Source organism: Crocuta crocuta, unplaced genomic scaffold (genome assembly GCF_008692635.1).
Source record: "Crocuta crocuta isolate KB4526 unplaced genomic scaffold, BGI_CrCroc_1.0 scaffold243, whole genome shotgun sequence".
NCBI classification, from domain to species: domain Eukaryota; kingdom Metazoa; phylum Chordata; class Mammalia; order Carnivora; family Hyaenidae; genus Crocuta; species Crocuta crocuta.
Window position 1 is genome coordinate 5,375,540 of NW_027529596.1, and position 23,119 is coordinate 5,398,658.

At 39.2% G+C, this 23,119-nt stretch overlaps 1 protein-coding gene across 7 annotated transcripts in view; it reads right to left on the reverse strand.

Moving 5' to 3' along the window:
• Positions 1 to 1,866: 1,866 nt before the first annotated feature.
• Positions 1,867 to 23,119, reverse strand: part of CEP170 (centrosomal protein 170) — a 118,665-nt gene continuing 97,412 nt past the window's right edge. For 5 of the 7 annotated variants that reach the window (XM_077761811.1, XM_077761812.1, XM_077761807.1 and 2 more), the window contains 6 exons: positions 17,950 to 18,127; positions 15,745 to 15,915; positions 11,390 to 11,478; positions 5,327 to 5,420; positions 4,281 to 4,332; positions 1,867 to 2,258 (listed from right to left, as the gene is read on the reverse strand). In XM_077761811.1, the coding sequence (XP_077617937.1) occupies positions 1,969 to 2,258; positions 4,281 to 4,332; positions 5,327 to 5,420; positions 11,390 to 11,478; positions 15,745 to 15,915; positions 17,950 to 18,127 (874 nt within the window). In that variant the 3' untranslated portion in view covers positions 1,867 to 1,968. The remainder of the gene's footprint in view (positions 2,259 to 4,280; positions 4,333 to 5,326; positions 5,421 to 11,389; positions 11,479 to 15,744; positions 15,916 to 17,949; positions 18,128 to 23,119) is intronic. The other 2 variants (XM_077761810.1, XM_077761809.1) reach the window with 2 other exon arrangements.

Here is a 23,119-nt window from a genome sequence, read left to right on the forward strand (position 1 = left end):
AAAATAAAAATAACATAGTAAAAGGCCAAATGTTTATAAGTGAACAAAACCGTGTAAACACTTAAAGGATAACATAAGTAGAGCAGATGTTGGTATTTTCCTTGACAACTCCTTACCTTCCACTTCCATGGGGGTATAATCAGTACCCAAACATTAAATAAAAGAGGGAACAATGATGTGATTATTGTGTTTGATTTTTCTTCAAATGGATATTGACCCTGTTTTAATGTTTCACTTATTCCTTCAAAGCATTTGTATCGCTCCATTCATGTTCTTTAAAACCTTCTCTTCGGTCTTCCTTTAGTAGACAGAATGGAGAAGTTAGCTTCACAAGGAGAATAGTTCATTTACGGTTTTCTTTTAATTTAAAGAAAAATATGAGATTCATTATACAACAGGCTTCTGTTTTTACATCTCTACAAAAGGTTTTTTTTTGTTGTTTTTTTGTTTTTTTGCATCTTTATTAACTGGCCCAACAACATACAGGAGTTTTTAAATCTTGCGAAGTTTTGAGGTGCACGGACTGAGTTTGTTTCTTGAAACAAATGTAGTACAGGATTATTGCTGAAATATTAGAGACCATTTCATACAAGGTGCAAAAGTTGCAGTTTTAACCTTTATAGACTGATGGGGTCAAGGGGGGAAAATCCAAGTTTACTAGTCTTATTTAAATGAATTCATAAGAGTCACCCAAATTATAGTGTTCTGGAAACACAAAGATAATCACTTCCTTTTAAAACTTAACCAAGTGTAAACTTACTGGAAAGAGAAAAGACAAGTTTACGGAGGGTATCTGCCACAGGCTTCCTGCTCAGTAGCACAGGCCCGAGCCTCCACCGCTGCCATCCTGCAGGGTCTTTACAAATGTATAAGACGGATGGGATTTACTACTGGGTCCTACAGGGAAACACACAGAAGCAATTCATTGCTTGGGAGTGAAACTATCAGCTAATCTTATGACTACCGGTTCTTGAAGTCTCCTAATGAAGAAAATTTTAACTTCATGATCATTTGAAGGGAATTTTTTTTCCGACTGTCACATATAAACTTGGTAACACAGGACCAATATACGTGTTCTCAGATTAAAAAATATACTCCACCTAAACAGTCCAGCTTAATCTTTCTAGTTATCATTTGCCCTAAAATGAGACAAAAATCTCACTTCCGTTAAAAAAAAAAAGGAAAAAAAGTGCCAAATTGAGCTTTTTGAAAGTGGAGTAAAACACTGAGGGGTTAAAACAAATACAGTATTATCAATCTCCTATGTACAAAAAAGACAGTTAGTCCTTACTGATATCCAGCTATGTCCACCTAGCACTCCCGGCAAGTCTTAGTGCAAACATAATAGTTCATCTCCGTAAATCCCAAGACAACTTACGTAGCAACAAGGTTATATAAATCACAGAGATGCTGGAAAATTTCCCAACACAAGAAGGACCATTCTGAAAGGTCAGGTTGACTGTGGAGAGTAACGGGTCATTGTATCCAATGGGCATGAATACTAATATAAATCCTATTATTAAGAAGCAAATGTAAGTGTTTAACAAATCTGTACAGATGAAGAGGAAGTCCGTTTCAGGGAGCAGCTTGGCACAGAAGACATGGGGGTCAGAAATGTTGGGTATTTAATTTGCTTGTAGGTCACAGCATGGCTTAAAGAAAAAAAACAAAGATCTATGAAGGGAAAGGATGCAATTATAGAATTCAATTTGAAAATCATAAAACCACAAAAGGCAAAACTGCCACAGTCTGCTTTTTCCTACATGTGCATCAAGTGGTTCGCTAACGGTCTGCAAGGATTAATATGATGCCACAACACAGGTAAGAATATCAATAAATAAAATTAAGAAGACAGAGATAACAGGATTGTAGCTGACCAAGCTGTCTTGTTTTGTGTAAGTCAACACTACGCTGCTTCCAATATTCCTAGTCAATCCACAGTAATTATTTTTAACAACCGAGAGAAAGTCATTCATGTACTGTAACGTCTTCCTCTTCCCCATCAGGGTTGAACCTATTAAAATGTATACTGAAATCCGCCTCAGACTCGGCATTCTCAGACTCGGCCGACACCGGGAGAGCAGCAGGGTGGAGGACCCTCGCTTCCGGCTGGCAAAGTGCCGGCGTCTGACCCGGGCTGCCGTGGTCGCTCACAGGACTGGTCTTCTGCTTTGGAGGAGACGGCAGGATAGCACTGGGGAATCCCATGTTGTTCAAAGCCTCCAGAGTTCCATCCGGGTCAATCATAGCATTGATTGCTGAAGGGAAAAAAAGGAATACAGGGAAAAAAGATAATTGGAGATGCAGTTAAATCTGGACGTGAACGCTGCTTATGACTTGGTTAATACTTCAACTACTGATGCTTGTAGGAGCTTAAAATTTGGCTGATCCTGGGTCGCCGGGGTGGCTCAGTCGGTTAAGCGTCCGACTTTGGCTCAGGTAATGATCTCACGGTTCGTGGGTTCGAGCCCTGCGTTGGGCTCTGTGCTGACAGCTAGCTCAGAGCCTGGAGCCTGTTTCAGATTCTGTGTCTCCTTCTCTCTCTGACCCTCCCCTGCTCACGCTCTCTCTCAGAAATAAACATTAAAAAAAAAAATTAAAAAAAAAATTGGCTGATCCTGGTGATACTGTATTTCAAACCCATTTGTGATAATTCTGGGGCTGATCTACATTGGAGATTATACAGATCTGAATGCTCTGGTGCCCTGAACAGGCTCACACGTGGGGAATACGGGTTGTGGTTTTAATAAGCACTCCTATCTCACTGCAATGTAAGTCAGGCAGAGAAGGACAAATCCCATATGTCTGCACGTATAGGAGGATTAGGAGGAACTTAACGGAGGACCACGGGGGAGAAGAAGTGGGGAAATAAGGAGAGAGAGGGAGGCAAACCATGAGAGACTCTTGAATGTTGAGAACAAACTGAGGACTGATGGGTATGGGGGGGCGGGGAGGGAGGGTGATGGACATGGAGGAGGGCACTTGTGGGGATGAGCACTGGGCGTTATATAGAAACCAACTTGACAAGAAACTATTTAAAAAAAAAAGCACTCCTAGCTGTATTACTACTTGGATAATTGGGGCTTCATTGCTAAGATGGGGTTCAGAGTAACCGAAAGGGTGGGGAGGCCGAGAGAACGTCATTACACTTCGAATGCTGCTACAGCATGCTGTCGCTCTTCCTGGTGAAAATGTGGGGCCACCAGCCGCGTGCATGTGTGTATGTGCCACCGAGCCTCAGGGATACTCTCAGAACCTCGATACTAATATCCCATGGTGGCCCCAGCAAGCTACATTGACCTTGCTACTGCACGGGAGGGGCTTTCATTCCAAAAGATCCCTGAGTGGATGAGGAAAAATTTTAGGCAGTGATTTCCAACTTGGCGCTGGGCAGAGTGGGGAGTTGGCAGAAGAAGGACCTCTGATGTAAGAGTCACTCAGAGGTCCTTTTCAAAGTAGACTTCTGTTCTACCAGCTAACAGGCACTGTGCTATTAGCAAGACCCTTTCCCCACGGGGGTAGAGCCTAGCCTCCAGTGTGTGGAAGCTGACCGGATGTTAACAGTCACTGAGCTACAGCTGACATATTACGCCTATAATAATTCAAGCAAGAGAGACTGAGTAGCATTAGCAGTTGACTCTGGAAGCTATTTGCTATGTCACTGCAGACTGCAGTTCAAGACACACAGGCATTAGTGCCTGAGTGAGATTCGCCATGTGCCCAAACCATGGCCCTGTCACAGTTCAGGAGGCAAACAGAATCCCTCTCTTTTTCTTCTCTCTCTCCTTTTCTGGCCCCTTTGGCCAAGGTGCACTCTTGTGGTTCATCCAAACAACTATTATTTATATTAGAATACAAACTCATTTGGGGTGACATCATAAATGTAACTTAAGAGATGTCAAATCAAAGAAATAATGCCAACTGTCAATGAGAATTGTGAGTTGCTGACACATTTTAATACAGTATTTTACATATTTTTATGTATTAGTATTTATGTACAAGTAAAATAGATAATATATGGAATACTGTGTATTATTCTACAACAGCTAGACTATATGCCCAAGATTTAACTTACCTTTTTATTTATATTGGCTTTTAAAACTTCCTTTGTATGAGTAATTTGGATACGAAAAACTACATAGCCATACGTTACTACATTTAACCAAATCACATTATAATCGTAAGAATATTTTAAGAGATACCACATTCTCAAGTGGCATCTCTGAATGTACTTGTTTGAAATTGTTAGCTCTTCCTACTTAATTCAGTAGTAAACATACCCTGTAGCTGCTTTTCAACTCTTTTCAGCTCTTGTAAGATAGAAGAAATCTCCTGTAGGGAGAGCAATGACAAAAATTAGCTTACTGTAAGGAAAGCATTTTTATTTGAATAGCAACAAATCTCACACTCCTTATTTAGAATACTTAATATAATCTACACACCATGACAGCTGCAGCAATAAGATAGGAAATGGTTAGGATATCCAATAAACAAGATGTAAATTTTATAGTCTTTAATGTTTAACTAGAATTATTTTTTCAGTGAGATAATGGTAAAAGATGAAAAGTTCAAGATAATACTACTATAATAAGCAAAGATTTTGAAAACCTTGCATTGATCAACCTCATGACAACTTTGTATAAGTATGTAAGGATTTTCTTTGAAAAATGGATGAACTGCAACCTTAGTTTTAGGATGACTCTAAATAATGAAAATCTGTACAAATTCTTCAGGAGACAATCTATTGAGTAAAAGGAAATGGTCATGTCAACTTCTATTTAAGTCTGGCTCTTATTGCAAATTGCCTACTTAAAATATATAATTATATAGTTATTATAAACTACGTAATTATGTAAGAATGGATCAGTGAGAAACGCAAAGTTCCTCATTCATACCATCTGCAACTCTGAAGCAATCAACATTTTAAGCCCCTATGAGAGACAGCTTAAGGCAGAAACCTTCCCAAATCTGGGTATTTGTATCATTTTGAAAATATAAATCAACAAACACTTCAAAAATAAGCATATCATTCTTGGGGCGCCTGGGTGGCTCAGTTGGTTAAGCATCTGACTTCAGCTCAGGTCACGATCTCGCGGTTTGTGGGTTCAAGCCCCGCATTGGGCTCTGTGCTGACAGCCAGCTCAGAGCCTGGAGCCTGTTTCAGATTCTGTGTCTCCCTCTCTCTGACCCTCCCCTACTCACGCTGTCTCTCTCTCTCTCTCTCAGAAATAAAATATTAAAAAATAAAAAAAAACAAAAATAAGCGTATTATTCTCTTAAAATAAACCTATTAAAATGTTTTAATATTCAAGCAGAATTCCCATACCATGCTTGAGGTTTTCACAATTGGGACTTCACTCTCAGCTCTTAACTTGCTTTCTATTTCATCCCAATTCCGATCCTTGTCTTTAAATAATATTCTAGAAATCAAAAAAACATTAGCATTTTACTTTCATGTTTTAAAAACGTATCATGTTTAATGATAGTATAAACAACGGTATCCTCAAAGCTACGCGAGGATAAAGAAACCATTAAACATTACATAAACTGCAAATAAACTACTGAACCAATATTACAAATGAACTCATTTAAGGGAGAAATCTGTATTAAAAAAGCAAGTGTGTGGTTGTGAATACATCCTTTCACATTTATCTCATTTGTTACTGAAAACCAAATAGAAAGCAAATCTTGACGACACCACCTCCAAATCACTTTTAATATTTGTAATGAACCATAAACGACCGCTTATTAAATTAGCACAACTTTGTTCAGACAGAATGCATGCAGTATAAACATAAGATGAAATTAAGATGAACACAGACTGAATGAGGTATGAAGAATTACTGACTGATTAAAGCGTGAACATTATTTTAAAGGCTGAAAATTGGAGTACATACTGTGCTTTTCTTTAAAACTCTTAATTCAGGTTAGTATATTTGTACATGATAACCAATTAGAGTTAAGACACTGTCCTTTTGATAAGAACAATTGCCTCCACAGATAATTATCCTTAGGTTAGGAACTAAACTCAAATATCTTAACTTATTTTAAAAATGTATCACAAAGTTTTGTCTTTCACAAGTGGTATCCTTCTCTCCCAAATACTTTGGAATCTCTGAGACAGGACTCAGCAGCTTTAGAGAGATCTAAAAAATAGGCACCTTTCTGGTTTCCTTCTAAAATTTCTTTGTTGAGCCTGGAAATCTAGTTTAACTGACGATACATCACCACTGTACAAGTAAGTAGATTATTACTACTGGAAGCTGATCAGTATTTAGTATTTAAACTAGATTATATTATTTGTATTTGTATTTCTTCAAAGATCAATATGCCACGCCCAACTTACTTTTGGCAAACATGAAATTCATCAACATCAAATCAAGTCTGGAACATCCTCAATTATGCATCACCGTTTTCTTTTAAAAGGGCAATTATGCTCTAGAAGCTGATAAAGGAATATTCTTCTGATGGTTAAATTTTCTAAACCTGAAAGGCTAATAAATGTCCTTGCCAGCTGTCTAAGAGCTGTTTTCATAATACTAAGATATTAGGGCACTTATGGAAATCATGTGATATTTGGAAAAGGGTCCTTGTAGCATGAGGGCTGGTGGGAAGAAAACAGTGACTGTATCAGCTGAGAGCTGCAGTGCACTTGTACGAGACAGCAAGTCTGTGCTTAGCTATAGCGCGTTACAAATTTAGTGAGTTTTGCCAGAAGATGGTTACTGGGTCTGTCTAATGCTTGGGTTTCTCAAAGTGTTAAACGGTACGTATTTCACCTCTGCTTTTTTGAACATGGCTTAGAATGGTCACCTCAGGTTCCTGACTCACACACAAAGCTCCTCCAGAGCTCTAAGTATTGAAGGGATGAAAACCTTACTTTAAAGATAATCTGTAAATATTGTGGTATGGATTTAAGAAGCCAAACTTAACCATTTTGGTTTTAGGAAGTGAGCTCTAATATAATTTAAATGCAAAGGAAGCAGAAAAGTAGATCAAAACGTTACTTTCGACTAGGTCATCCTGGTTAAAACCGTTTTTGTTCAAACATCATTATAGATTTATCAGGAAAAAATTCATAGCTTTTGAGTGATCTTTGTATTACATTACAGATTCAAAATGGTAGACTAAATGTCACCATGGAAACACATTAAACTCCAAGGATAGTTTCATTCAATAATTTAACTACTAAGCTAAAAACCTGTTTTTTTTTTTTTAATATTTTATTTATTTCTAGGAGAGAGAGAGAGAGAGAGAGAGAGAGAGACAGCGTGAACAGGGGAGGGTCAGAGAGAGAGGGAGACACCGACTCCGAAATAGGCTCCAGGCTCTGAGCTGGCAGTCAGCACAGAGCCCGACACGGGGCTCGAACCCACGAACCGCAAGATCATGACCTAAGCGAAAGTCGGACTCTTAACTGACTAAGCCACCCAGGCACCCCTAAAAACTTGTTTTGAGAAGGCAGTTGGCTTTAGAATAAAAAGTCGGTGGTTCATATTCTAAGCCTTTCACTATCTATTCTCTAGTGCCCTTAATACCTGCAAATTAGGGTTGCAAACTGATGGTCTACAGACACAGGGCCATGCTACACAGCTTGGAATGGAATACCGTGAGAACACTGTAAAAACAGTTCCTTCATAAATATTTTCAGCTGTGCCCATAGAAAGTACTAGGGCAATTTAAATAGGTACATACTGTGAGGCCCAGGTAGGTATTTGAGTTTATAACTCCTGGCATAAAAATTAAGGACCAGTCATTCTCCAAATTACCCTGATACTTCATACAAAAGGTTCAGGCGCTCTCCCTTAGATTTGCTTATTAAAAATTATACCTATCTTTGAATGCTACCTTCCATAAAGCCTCCCCTCGTTGTCCTGAATGCAGGTGATCCTTCCTTTGTCTTTACCTCAACTGGGCACCAACCTACCACATGCTACCCTGGACAACAGTTAACTGTGTATATGCTTCGCCTTCCCGACCAGAGTATAAACCCCGTAAGAGGAGGAATGATGTTTCATCTGCCTTATGATCTTCCACAGAACCCACCACAGTGCCTTACACATAGTATAATTCAATACTCACACTGAAGGCAACAATATCAAACTTGAGTGAGGCATTTTTACATATTTTTTAACCTTTTAAAATTCTGTCAAATTTCTGAGACAGTAAAATCAACTAACCAATGAATGAATGTTTTTCTGGTATCAATTTTAATTAAATGTTATAGCTACAAAAATTAGTTTTCTTTGGAGGAAGCTAGGGAGGAGCTCAGTGTGCACTGAGAAAGATACTTAGTGGGAAGGAACAGTCAACAGTCAACAGTCAACAGAAGAGACTGGTATCAGACAGGGGCATGATGAAAGTCTACTGAATGAATACATGAGAGAACGGGGACCTGCTGACTGTAGAGGACCTGTATTTCAGGAGGGGAGGAAATAAGAAGGGGTCCCCATTTACAGGTGAGGAGACTTCACTCAGAGTTTTCCTGTGGGCGGGCCACAGGACCACATGATGTCGCCTACATGGTACTTTTATGGTAACAATGGTGTATCAAGAGGACCTATTAATGTATTTGCTTCCCGTGGCTTTTTATGATAAAGACCAAACTCTGTAACAAATGCAACCCACAGGGAGCCCCCCGCCCCAACCTCTCCAGGGTCATGTCTCATCACCTGCTCGCTGGCCCTCTTACTTCATCCAGCTTTTGACCATCTAACACCCTGCAAAATTTAGTTATATGGGTCATCCTTCTAAATTTACTGGAAGATAAAGCAAACTGCCTTTATAGAAGCTTAAAACATATTTTAAAATTGTCTTTTTTTTTTTTAAAGAACACTTTAAACAGATTTTAAAAAGATACTTTTGGAATAGTTTTAGAAAAAAATTATATAAGTGATTTCTCTTAAACTAGATAGTTAGCCTTGCAATTCAGTAACATGATGTTCCATGTGTTTTTTCCATGTGTTTTTCCCATGATTAGGTATCAAACACTGATGAAACATATTATTTCAACGTATAAGCTATAAGATTGTATATGTGTGCAATATTACATTCAGAAACCATATTCAGATATGGCTTCCTCATGTCTTAACATTTTATTATGGGAATCAGAGATTAAGCCACAAGGGGCGCCTGGGTGGCTCAGGTGCTTAACTGTCCAACTTCGGCTCAGGTCATGGTCTCACAGTTCATGAGTTTAAGCCCCACGTGGGGCTCTGTGCTGACAGCTCAGAGCCTGGAGCCTGCTTCCGATTCTGTGTCTCCCTCTCTCTCTGCCCCTCCCCTGCTCGTGCTCTGTCTCAAAAAAATAAATAAAACATTAAAAAAATTAAAAAAAAACAAAACAAAACCAGAAATCAAGCCACTGCATCAATGAATTTCTGAAGTATTTTTACATAGGTTTTATACCTTTAGTCTTCTTTTATACCTGAGCCTTTATCTTGATATCCCTTAAAAATGTATCAGTTTATCTCTTCACAATATTGCCTTGTAAAAGAATATTAAATTCTCCTTAGGTTAAAAAGGATAATGTAATCTACATTGTCTTGTCCCTTTTTTTACTTTTTAGATTTTAACAAATGTAATACAGAATGGTTAAAAATACAAACATTTCAAAAAAACATACATGCTATATGTTAACACCTATTATATGTGTATGTGAATGTTCATATACGTATAATTCTTTCCTCCAGGTTCACTTCTTAAAGGTTTCTACAAATGACCTCATAATATATTTACTCTTCTACACCTTGGTCTTTTACTTAATACCTTTGTCTTTTCAAAAGAATTCTCAGTGAAGTAGATCAACAGCCCCTCCAAATACAGTTGAAACATGAGGCATATTACCTTAACAGTTAAAAAGTGACTGCATGTTTGGCTTTTCTTAGGGAGTACCCTGTACATTTAACTAATTTAAACAGTTATTCTAATGACTACCATTATGTTGCCATCCATTGTTTTTTTTTTTTTCAAGATAATTTACCCATAACAATTTTCACATCTTCCTAAAATCTGAAGTAAACTGAACTTCCTACAAAGTAATAATTTAATATTCACTCATTAACAAATAGTTACATAGTATATTCTGGGTACTTTATAATTAGACAAAGACCACTGCTCTCATGGGATTTACACTTTAGCTCATCATTGAGCATATTCATCTGTACTAAGTTAACTTTTCCTGCTATCTCCATGTGATGTGTCTTAATTTCATTATTTTGCTTTAATTATCTGATTTTACTATTCACAACTTCTACTCCAACCAAGCCCAATCACCCCTTTTTCCTTTTTATTAAAATCGTTAAAAAAAAAAAATCACTAGTTACACAAAGAATAAGAAGCATAAAGACAATATAATTTCATTGGATCCTTTCTAAATTAGGAAAATGTGTACAACTTAAGGCTCACATTTGATTTTAAAGAAATCAAAATCGTTGCATGCTATTTGTAAATACCACATTCTGCAATTTCTGATTTGGCTTATAAGTGAGCCCACTGTTTCTTTCAGTCATGCTTAGTGATGAAGCCAAGTGTGCTGGTCCCACCGCCTCCCCTGAATAGTCACATTGCTCGCCTTCACCACAACACCCATTGCTGGCGTGCTGCCGATACGACACGCAGCCGGGCAAATGAAGTCCAACCAACTGAAATTTGCATGGAAAAATTTAAGCCTAACCAGTGACTTATTACACATGAACCAACAAACGTGCCTGCCTAATACCAGGAGTCATGCCTCAAGTTGAAGGTGGTAACAGTGTTACTCTGAATTTAATTCCACTAAAATTATATTCTGGAATGAGGACATACGGGAAGGATAATTAACCAAAGGAATATGTAAATTAAATAAATAATTGGTTAAAATAATCTTATATGGGAATGAAATCTCCAAATTTAATCAGACTGAATGATTTCTGGCTGCGTATTATTTGTCCAGCACTGTCTGAGGCTCTTGTACTTGAGTGCACAAGGGAGACAAGCAAGCAGGTATTCTGCAATTATGCAATACTGTCCTTTTTACTGATGAGGAAGATGAAATTAGTCTCAACTTTCAGGTCTTATAAAAGCCACCCCAAAGGTCTGTTAAACACTATTGTTTTGTGGAGGAGTCAACTGTTCCTGGTCATTAATAGAATTAACCTAAGTCATTAGAGCTGTTAACTCTCAATTAGAAGCGGCTGATTATTGAGGACATTTCTTTCCCTTTCTGCCCCCTTCACGTGACCTAGCTGATGGCTGTAACTTATACGAGAAGGAACAGGACACTGGCAGCAGTAAGACTCAGTGCCACTGGCCTCACGAGCTCCCGCCAGCTGTGGGGGTGGCGGGCTCGCACCAAGCGGAACACACGTCTGTTAATGAAGGCCGGGAGGTTTTGGTAACAGAACAGTACCTGATCTTTCCAGCTGTTTTATCTATAGACTGTCTTATCTTCCTAGAAAACTGAAAGACGGATGACAGCAGCAGATTATCTCCCATGACCTGAAACATCCAAAGAAATGAAATTAAAATATTACCACTGTACTGTAAACCATCGAGAACACCAGTCACGGTCCACTGTGTTTAGGGGCATTTAGTATTTATGTTGCTTTTAATAACAGATCAATGAAGAATGTAATTAGAATTAATTATACTTATATATAACTAAATTGAGAAAGAGAAATAAGTATTAACAAAGGATTTCCTTCTTAAAAAATAACTGGTTGAGGTTCCATGTTATTTTGGTCATCTCATTTTTAAAAAACAATCCATGTTCTCTTATCTTCAATGACTGTCATGATCCTATCTCTCATGCCTCCAGTTCAAGTGATCATAAAAGGGGAAATATAAATAATTTAGAATGCTAAGTTTATTATCTCTTCTTTCACCAAACAACATGAACGTAGAAATCAAGAAGATTACAACCTTGCTCTTTAGAGCAGAGTCTAGTGGGAGAGATAATTTTAAAACTTTACTCAAAAGAGGGGCGCCTGGGTGGCTCAGTTGGCTGAGTGTCTGACTTCAGCTCAGGTCATGATCTCGCGGTCCATGAGTTCGAGCCCCGTGTTGGGCTTTGTGCTGACAGCTCAGAGCCTGGAACCTACTTCAGATTCTGTGTGTGTCTCTTTCTCTCAAAAATGAATGCATGTTAAAAAAAATTTACTCAAAAGAATAAGCTTTTATGATGGAGGTTGGTACCATCCTACTTCAAACTTACTGGCAAAAGTAGGGCTTGGCAAACTTCTGTAAAGGGCCAGAGAGCGAAGGTTTCTGGTTATCTGGTCTCTGTAACAACCACTACTAAACTCGCTATTGTGAAAGTGGCTATAGATAACATGCGAACGAGGAGGCATGGCTGTGCTGAGACACCGCTTTATGTATAAAAACAGGTGGCAGACTGGATTTGGTATCCAGAAGCTAGAAAAAGGACTGAACTTGGGGCTAGAAGTGGGTTCCCAAATCACCTCTTTGTATTTCAGAACTGTAATTAGACTATGCAAGACAATTCAGAAAATAAGACATCGGCTTGGAGGTTAAGAAGCTGTAAAGGCCAGCGGAGGAGTTAAAAGTATACAGGAAATACTATTAAATAATTTAAAAGAACATAAATAAGTGTTAAATTTTGTGATTTTGAGTGATGCAAATTCTAATGAAAGGGAGTTCTGTGAAAGGTGCCATAAATAAGGCAGGCACCATGGAAAAAAGGAGAACCTGAGAATCACAAGAATTTGAAGTCAGGGGGATAAAAAGTGACTTAGGATGTGATCAGCAACATGCGGGCAGTAAAGGCTACATACACATAACGGTATTTTACGAGCCTTGAGAAAACGAACCAAAACAAGAGTAGAAGATGTATACCACTTAGTCCAGGACAGGGAGTGTGTTTTAAAAGCATCTAAGATAGGGCATGGTGGGTGGCTCAGTTGTTAAGCATCTGTCTTTGGCTCAGGTCATGATCTCAGGCTTTCTGAGTTCGAGTCCCACACTGGGTGAGCTCGAGCCCCGTTTCAGGTGAGCTCAAGCCCCTCCTCGGGTGAACATGAGACCTGCCTTGGGTAAAAACACAAGCCCCGCTTCGGGTAAAAACGTGAGCCCAACTGCAGATGAGCCCCACTTCTCTCTCCCCGCCCCCACACTCTGACCCTCATGGGATTCCCTCTCTCTCTCTGTCCCTTGCTCACTCACACACGTCCTCTCTGCAGTGGCAGCATGGAGGTAGCTGTGTGTTTTCCCGCTGGGACAGTTTTTCCTACTTACTATTATGCAAATATACACATTCTTACATACTTCTAGCTCCTGTTCCTTAATGCAGGGATTCACAAGATGCCAGCCTAAGACCAAACCCTCCTGTCCACTGCTGCTTTCTACATTCTTCTCCTACCCAGGCGCTAAGGCTGTTACCTGCACCACCACTGCGTGTCATTCCTCAGGTAGCTTGTTCCATGGTGCTGTTTGAAATAACTACTCTTTGGTGAATAAACCAAACTATATCTTTGAATTTTTCCCAAGCTCATTTCATCTAATTTTTATTATCATAAACCTTTTCAATAAACCTCTCTTCACTTAGTGCCACATTTATTTTAAGCTAATTTATAAAAATAATGTAATAATTTTTACCTGTACTGGTTCACAGGTACAGAGAATTAATCACAATTCCTTAAAATTTTTTTTAATGTTTTATTTTCTTGCAGGGGGAGAGGGGCAGAGAGCGAGGGAGACACAAAATCTGAAGCAGCTCCAGGCTCTGAGCTGTCAGCACAGAGTTCGACACAGGGCTCAAACTCACGAGCCATGAGATCACGACCTGAGCTGAAGTCACACGCTTACCTGGCTGAGCCACCCAGGTGCCCCGAATCACAGTTCTTAATTCATGACATAGGTCACCAGTCCAATTTGGACCACTTTTTCTTTCTTTCTTTCTCTCGAATAATGTAATAAGGACTTCCGAATCTCCCAGCCCAAACAAAGGCTACAAGGCAACAATAAGCCACTCTCCTCTGACGCTGTAGGAAGAGGCTGCTGGCCTCGACCTCAATCTGTGTGACCTGGTTTCACCGACGGGACAGCAGCACGCACGACATGAACGTGAAATGTGCCCGCGTGGTGGGGCTTGCTCGCTAGTGGTTCTGACAAGAACACGCCTTGGTCAGCCCACTCGTCCAGGCCATAGAGACACACGTGGGGTAGACCTGGACTCAACCTGTAGCTTTTTTATTTTTTTAAGATATTTCAAAGCTTATTTTTGAGAGAGACAGACAGACAGACAGACAGACAGACAGACACACACACACACACACACACACACACAGAACATGAGTTGGGGGGGGAGCATAGAAGAAAGGGAGACACAGAATCTGAAACAGGCTCCAGGCTCTGAACTGTCAGCACAGAGCCCGATGTGGGGCTTGAACTCATGAACCGTGAGATCATGACCTGAGCTAAAGTCATAAGCTTAACCAAATGGGCCACCCAGGCGCCCCTCAACCTGTAACTTAATTGTCCGGCTGAGCAGTACAATTCAACCCACGGTATGTGATAAGTTTATGCTGACTGTGCTCTGCGGGTGACCTTTTTGTGGCTTGTTACACAGAAGCAGCTGGCTGGTACAACTACTGCCAGTCTCTGGTTCCCTCTCCCCCATTTCCCCACCGCCCACTGCCCAAGTTGAACAGTGTCTTGAATCCCATTCATCACTCCCCTGCTTTCCTTTTTATATCATTTGTTACATCCATTTCTGTCCTAAGTATACCTTTTCATTTTTAAAAAGTGTAGGAGAATCACATTATATATGATCTTTTGAGAATTACTTTTGTTTAATGTTATAGTGTTAAAATTTCACCCAGATTGTGGCAGACTGCTGTACTTCGTTTGTTCTGATTACTCTGTAAGTATTCAATTTGCAAACATACCAGTTTATACATTCTCTTTCCTGCTGATAAAAAGTCAGACTGTTGCCAAGTTTTGTCAGGCCCATGGTGGTACTATAACTACTCTTTTGCATGACTTCTTTTGTCAGTAGGAAAGGGTTTCTCGTGAGCATGTACTAGAGGTAAATCTGTATGATACGAGCATGTGACATATTTACTTTCAACTTTACGAAATAATGTCAAACTGTTTTTCCAAAGTGTGGCAATTTAACCTCTTCCAGCAACACAAAACGGGAGTCTATGTATCCAAGTTCTCTAACACTTAATATATATGAAGACTTTTAACTTGTTGCCAATTGAGTAAGAATCACATTTTAGCCCTGAAATGTATTTCTCTGAATACCCATAAAGTTGAACATCTCTATTTTGTAGACATTAGGTAATTTTTTTTTTCAGTGAAATGCTGTTCACATCTTTTGGAGATTTTTCTGTTGGGCTGTTTCTGCCTTGTTTAATTGATTGGTAGGGACTTCTTTATGTATTCTGTATACTACTCCTTTATTGACTATTTTTCACAAAGTCTTTTAATATACTCTAATTTATCAGTCTTTTATTTTAAAGCTTTTTGTGTCTTTTAAGAAATCACCTACTACAATGTTTAAAGATATCTTTCAACTAACCTATACTTTCAACTAAAAGTTTTAAAGTTTTGCTTTTGCCCATTAGAAACTTAATCATTTGTAGCTGATTATTTGTACATGCTATAATGTCAAGATGAAACTTCACCCTGCTCCTAAGGGCAAGCATTTTTTTCCCTAGGCCCCACTTACGGAACGGTTTCCTCCTTTTCCCACAACAGGACATGCTTCCTCTGCCATGTGTTAAGTCTGTGTTTACTTACTTCATCTCTGCTCCAGGTTCTCCGCCTTGTAATTGTTAAGTGATCAGGAGGCTCTGCTGGTTGAGGTCTTGGGTCATTAGACCGACCGTTGTTTCCTTCTGGTGTTTTAGAATGAACTAATGGAGGGATCTTTCGGAAGTTGAGGCTTTCATCAAAAACACGATCAACCAACTAATAGGACAAAAGCAAATCCTTATGAGAATAATTTGGATAAGTACCGATATTGGCATTATAATTTTTTTTTAATTAGACAGAAGTTATTCCATTCTCAGGTAGTAACACAAGCATGATATCTTCAATAAACCAATTACTCTTTCTTTTTAGAAGTACTTCAAAGGTGCCTATTTAATAAAATAGACGTTCACCTATAGAGACTTTTAAAATCCAAAATATAGAACTTGGTTAAATTCAATCCTTCCATGGATAAGATTTCCCCCAATGGAAAACAGATGGTAAGTAGAAAAAGCTGAGCCATGTAGATGGACAAGTTCATTTTACTCACATTGCCTTATGAATGTAAAATATTGTTTCTTTTCCTTTCAGTTTCCTATCTTGGTTTTTTTTTTTTTTTTGCTTTTTTTTTCCTTCCCAAATCCAGGAGCCAAATTTCTTCACAAATACATAAATTGCAAAATTCCAATTAAGTTTACAAAAGGAAACAGTTTTTAAATACACAAAGTAGTATTTTGGTCTTTGGCAAACTTTTAACATTGCTACAACAGTTACATATTCTAGTGAAAATGACATACTGCCATCTACAGTGCAGATTATACACTGTATAATACAAAGTAACTCAGGTTTACTGAAGAAGGAATACATTTTAGTACAATATTCTGAGAAAAAACAAAAAGGAAAAATGAAAGTCTATTCAATGAAATGACTGAGTAATTTATAACCATGTTAGGTAACGTTAGTTAAGACAGCTGAGAAAGTGTCTTCATCATCTAAATGTACCACAAGAATTGTGTATGTGTTGCCACCAAGAAGATCCTTTGTTTTTCACCAATGAGGATGATTTAAATACATTTACAATTGATCAATGTGGTAACAAAACTCTACACAGATTCATGAAAGCTCATTTACAAAATTAGACAATGCATGAAGGGGGAAAAAAAAAACGACCACAAATGACCACTAAGGAACTAGATTATAAAAGGAATGTGACAAAAAGCAAAGGAAGAGATTATTAGCAGAGTTTGTCAAAATTGAATTTGTTAAAAAGGCTAGCCGTTTGGAGCTACTATTGAGGACGTTGTTTTATAAAATTAAAGAAGCACATGAGAGGCTGGCATTTTTTTTTTTCTGTAAAAGGCTAGATAATAAATATTTTCAGCTTTGTAGCCATACAGTGTCTAACTACACATTTCTATCATTACAGCACAAAACAGCCAGATAATTAAACAAAAGGATGTGGCTCTGTCCCAATAAAAATTTTAATTCATTCTCTCACATGCCAATCTGTTGCTTGTATATTTCTGCACCAGATCAACAGAGCCAACATGACAGAACACCATCTATATTTCATCATCCATTAAAAGCACCTCCAGGGGAGCAACGTTATGTAAAGAGCACCCCCTGGAGCCAGAGAGCAGGAGGCGCTGGTTTGGGGAGGGCAACAGTCGGTGCTCCCTCGCCCTCCAGAACTCACAGAAAGGTTTCAAAACTGAGTGTGCGTGTACTGGTGTGTGGGTGTGTATGTGTATATATCTTTGTGCATCTATATGTGTGTATCTTTCAGTTTTCAAAGTATACTTAAGCATGTATGTGTCATTTTCAACAGAATTATTTAAAGTAGTGGAAACTGTAGAATTTTTCTCTTTATTTGCTACTAGAGATATCTACTAGCCACTTACACAATGCCTTTTTAATTGAAGTATTTTCACAGCCAAACTTTATTGAAAAGTTATATAATCATTTATCAAATTTTAGGTTGCTTTTCAGATGTCTTTTATATTCATATTTTCCAGTGAAACTATACACCAGTAATTAATTGGCAGACAAGGTACTGGTTTTAAATAACTTTACAGCTGCATGGGATAGTAGACCAAATGTTAGCCTTTGCTAGTTTTGTGACAAAAACATAAAAAGAAAAATTTTAAACCAAAGTTGGAAAATGCAGAGCTTCATGCAGACAGGGAGGGTGGGTGTAACTAAAATAAACTCAGCAAAAGGCTAAAAGCAAAAGAAACAAAGAAAAGGAAGAACCTTCTGCATGTGTCCATGAAGATCTCCTACCTCTTCTCTAGTGTCTATGGCAGAGCCCGGGGTGGTGGCCGCAGTGCTTACTGTGGTGCTGGGGGCGGTGCCCGACGACGTCACCGAGTCTATCTCGCCTGCCACGTCGTTGATTTCCCGCGCAATGAGAGCAAGGTCCTGGCTGATCCTGGGACGGTGTTGGAAAAGGAGTTTAGTCCCTTTAAAATAACAGCTCTAGCGACAATCATCTGTGATAGCGTCCGTTACGTAAGCTGTAGAGCTAATTAAAGATCTGTACCAAAAACTTAAGAATTTTTGGAAATCCTATCAACTATGTTGATACTCAAAAAAGCTTTAAGCTTAAATTCCCAAAATAAACAAAATTAAATTTCACATGTCACTTTGAAAAATATGTGAAACACCTGGAAGTAGTGACAGGTCTTTTAAAATACAGCTCGTGTTAATGACTGGCATTAGCAGACTTGGGGGTGGTAGACAGAACCCAAGGAGGCCATGAACCTGGAGAGGAAGGGGTATTGACAACCTCATTTTCACTAACCTCCACCTGAAGCTTAGCATTTTTTTCAGTGATAATCCGAGTAACAAACAGCAGTGGTATTAGTGATACTGGGTTTTTTTCCCACCCCCAGGTATCATAGTACAGTTGCTACAGGAGTCCCAGAGCCTCTCGTCATCACTGCTTCGAGATTACTGCGGTCACTAAACCCACAGCAACAATGTTCCATGTAGCATGTTAACAAAGAACCATATATTACTTTGTCACTTTTAAAAATGTTTTGATAACATTACAAAGAAATGCAATCATACTAAAACAAAACTAAGCATTTTATGTTTGTGCATTTATTTATTAAAAATGTACTTTATTTTGAGAGAGAGAGAGCACAAGCAGGATAAGGGCAGAAAGAGAGGAAGAATCCCAAGCAGGACCCCAGCTCTTGTGGCAGAGCCTGATGCGGGGCTTGAACTCACATACCGTGAGGTCATGACCTGAGCCAAAATCAAGAGTCAGAGGCTTAAGTGACTGGGCCACCCAGATGCCCCTGTGTTTATGCATTTAGAAGCACTGTTCTGAGGGTCGCCTGTGTGGCTCAGTTTGTTAAGTGTCCGACTTCAGCTCAGGTCATGATCTCGCTGCTTGTGGGTTCGAGCCCCGTGTTGGGCTCTATGCTGACAGCTCAGAGCCTGGAGCCTGCTTCACATTCTGTGTGTGTGTGTGTGTGTCTCTCTCTCTTTGCCTCTCCCCCATTCATGCTCTGAGAAGAGGACCATGAGCTCCCCCACATGGCCAGCGAGGTTAGTGACCCTGACACAGGGCTCTGTACAGCACTCATCAGGTCACTGCCGGAGCACAGAGTTCTTGTGAGGCCGGCCTTCTCTAAGTGAAAGTGAATGAGGAGACGTCCCCAGAGAAGGGGAGAGGCTTGCTTGCTCATGACGACACAACTTACAAACAGCTAAGGCAGAAGGCCGCATCCCAGGTTCAGAGCTCATTCCCAGAGAGCCATTTATTTCTGTCATCAGCCACACAGAATGAAGAACTAAATATCATCAGTGATAAGCAAACGAAAAAACTGATTTTTCTCTTTTACTGATTTTTAAAAGGGAGAACCTAACATAATCTACCACTGATATTCCTGTTTTTCTCAAAAGATTTCAAGTCAATGAGACTTGAAAATTTTCTTCTTTTTAATCTTTTTTTAATTTTTAATTTTTAAAAAATATTTTATTTATTTCTGAGAGAGAGAGAGAGAGAGAGAGAGAGAGAGAGAGACAGCATGAGCAGGGGAGGGTCAGAGAGAGAGAAGGAGACATAGAACCTGAAGCAGGCTCCAGGCTCTGAGCGAGCCATCAGCAGAGCCCGACGCGGGGCTTGAACCCACGAACTGAGAGATCACAACCTGAGCCAAAGTCAGACGCTTAACCAACTGAGCCCTCTCCAGGCGCCCAGAGACTTGGAAATTTTCTAAGGTATGGATCTACTGAACTCAATTTGGTTACTTCCACAAAGAAGGTTTTGAAATGATAGAGGCTCACATGAATGCTTCTGCAACTTTAAAATCGAAAGCAGACACAAAGTAACATTTTTTTAACTTGGGCAAAATGTAAGCTTGAAATACTTTCAAAGGATGCAATAATTGAATAATAATTTAACTAGATCTAAAAAGAGGTGCTAAATGGAAGCTTATGGCCTAGCAAGACCAGTCTGCAGTCCCTCCCTCTACTTATCAATACAAAAAGGTAGGAAGAACAGCAATAAGTATTTTCTGGTCTCTTCTTATGTTCCAGGAGCTGTGCTATGGCCTAAGGCCTAAAATGATGGAGAATCAGGTCGACTCCCTCCTCGTATAAGCTTACAACACCTGTAACGAGCGCCATTACATTGTGGTATAGTCGAAACCACTATTTGATAATGAGCACCAACACGAAGAAGCTTTACAATCATCAACTGACTTCATTCTCACAGCCACCTTACAGGAGGAGAGGTGTTCACTATCTTGTTTTACACATGAGGAAAATAAGGCTTAGGAGAAGTTATGTGACCATTTTTTGGTTAAAGTCATAAATGGTGGAACTAGATCTCTTTGTTATGTCATGTTACATCTCACATAATCATTCCGTATGTAATTTTTAAAAGCTTGCTGTTGATACAATTTTCTGAGAAAGAGTTTAAATATATTCATTTTTTCTTAGATAATATATTCATTTTTTGCATTTCTGAAATAAATGGAAGTAGGATGGGAAAGAGAATAACCAAGCTTGATGAAACAAAAAATAGATAAGCAGGAGCTTATCCAAAAATCTATTTTTTTGCTTTCAAGATTTTTATGCAGACATTTGTACAACGAAGCTTCTGATATTTGTAGGAAGCAGTAGGAGTTAATTAGAAAAAAGGAGTTAAGAAAAGAGACCACAGCAATGTGAGCAGGTTACGCAGTAACCCATACTAATACGAACAACTCTTACATATACACAACACACACACATGGTTCACTAGGGCAGCATCCCAAAGCCTCCTTTTCGTTTGCGAGTATATAATTTCTTTACACAACAAATTGTATCTGAAAGTTGACTCAATAGTATATACCATTAGACTGGTTTAAATCCACAATGCTTAAAAATCTCAGTACCTACTAAAACCAGCATTAGGAATTCTAAAAGGCAAAATTATCAAGAAGGTCAATGTTATAAATATCTTCAAGTAGAAATAACAGATTTATGATTCAATGTAAAGTATGGACCTATTCATGAGGTTGTTAAATCTAAGCTTACTAATTCCGTAAGCTTCTAGGTTACCCTCACTAGAATATTTTATAATAATGTATTTCTTTACATCTCTTGTGTCTGTGCTTTTTTTCAGCTCTTACATTTGTAATCCTCATTCTTTTTTTTTTTTTAAATATTTTTATTTATTTCTAGGGGAGAGAGAGAGAGAGACAGAGCGAGCAGGGGAGGGTCAGAGAGATAGGGAGACACAGACTCTGAAATAGGCTCCAGGCTCTGAGCTGGCAGTCAGCACAGAGCCCGACGCGGGGCTCAAACCCACGAACCATGAGATCATGACCTAAGCGAAAGTCGGACGCTTAACCGACTAAGCCACCCAGGCGCCCCATGTAATCCTCATTCTTATTCTCAGTCTCCACCCCCATCAAATCTGCTAGAAGGGGAAATTCTAAAATGATGCACACATTTTATTTGGAGTTTTGCAATCCACCTGCTTTCACTGCTTTCAGATATATGGCTGAAAAATACACCTTAAAAATCTAAAATCCCAAAGGCCCATTTTACTAGCACAGCACTACTTAAGAAGCCAGAGGGAAAAGGCACAAAGTCATTGCAAGTTAAAAGGCCTGGCCCTGGGGCACCCGGGGCACCTGGGTGGCTCAGTCGGTTAAGCGTCTGACTTCAGCTCAGGTCATGATCTCACGGTTTGTGGGTTCGAGCCCCACGTCGGGTTCTGTGCTGACAGCTANGACCCCTCTGCAGCCCCCAGGTAACAAGGCACAGACACAGGAGTAATAAAATGCACACAACAGAGACGGAGCCACGTGACAGGGTCACCTCCGGGTCCTGTGTACTTTCCCCTCCCGGACATCTCTTTTCTGCTGGGGGCAGGAAGTGGGTGTGGTCCCGAGGGGAAGCAGAGGTGCCTCAGAGCTGCAGGACCCCCTCCAGGGGAAGGGAACCCATGGGAGGAGAGCCAGGCCAGCTGTGCCCACGAGAATAAAAAGCGGCAGAAACTCCCTCACTGCAGCCGTTCTGTGCATCCTAATAATTCAGGGGTCCCTAAGCACATATATATATGCCCGTCCCCTAACTGGACCCGGCTTACAATGCTTCAGTAATTAGTCTCTCAAAAAGGGATTTACATGGTAAAAATAAAAATGTTTAAGAACTACAGCAAGATTAAAAGGGCATGTTCTCAAAGAATGATAAGCAATTAAAGGCAATTACAATAGTCATTAAAGACCCAAAACCATAAACATTACATTGAAGTAATGAGCCAGAAAAAACATAATTCACAGAAGTCAAAAGAGCTAAGGGAGAAAAAAAAAGATAAATAGCATTAAATTATGTTTTTTAAAGCATCTATAGATTATTACATATTATATTCTTTAATAATGTTACCAAATGTAAAACCTTAAGTTTAGGGTCTTAAACTGAAGGCAGAAATAAGTAGCATGTAAACGGGGAAAATGTTTAGGTGACATACAGTATTAACGCAGCAAAATTTAGTATCTTACAAAATAAAAAAAAACCCACATTTTAACTACAACAGCATCTGTCTGAGTAGAGTCTATTCTCAGTGTTCAAACATGATAAGGTACTCATTAAAAACCACATCTGCAGGGGCGCCTGGGTGGCTCAGTCGGTTGAGCGTCCAATTTCAGCTCAGGTCATGATCTCGTGGTTTGTGAATTCAAGCCCCGCATCGGGCTCTGTGCTGACAGCTCGCAGCCTGGGTCTTGCTTCGGATTCTGTCTCCCTCTCTCTCTACCCCTCCTCCGCTCACATTCTCTGTCTCTCTCTCTCAAAAATTAAATAAACATTAAAAAAAAATCATATCTGCAGCATTTTACTTTTTATCATATAACCTAAAGGGTATAATAAACACATTTATTTAATATTCAAAATAATTAATAAAGGGCTGAATTAAACT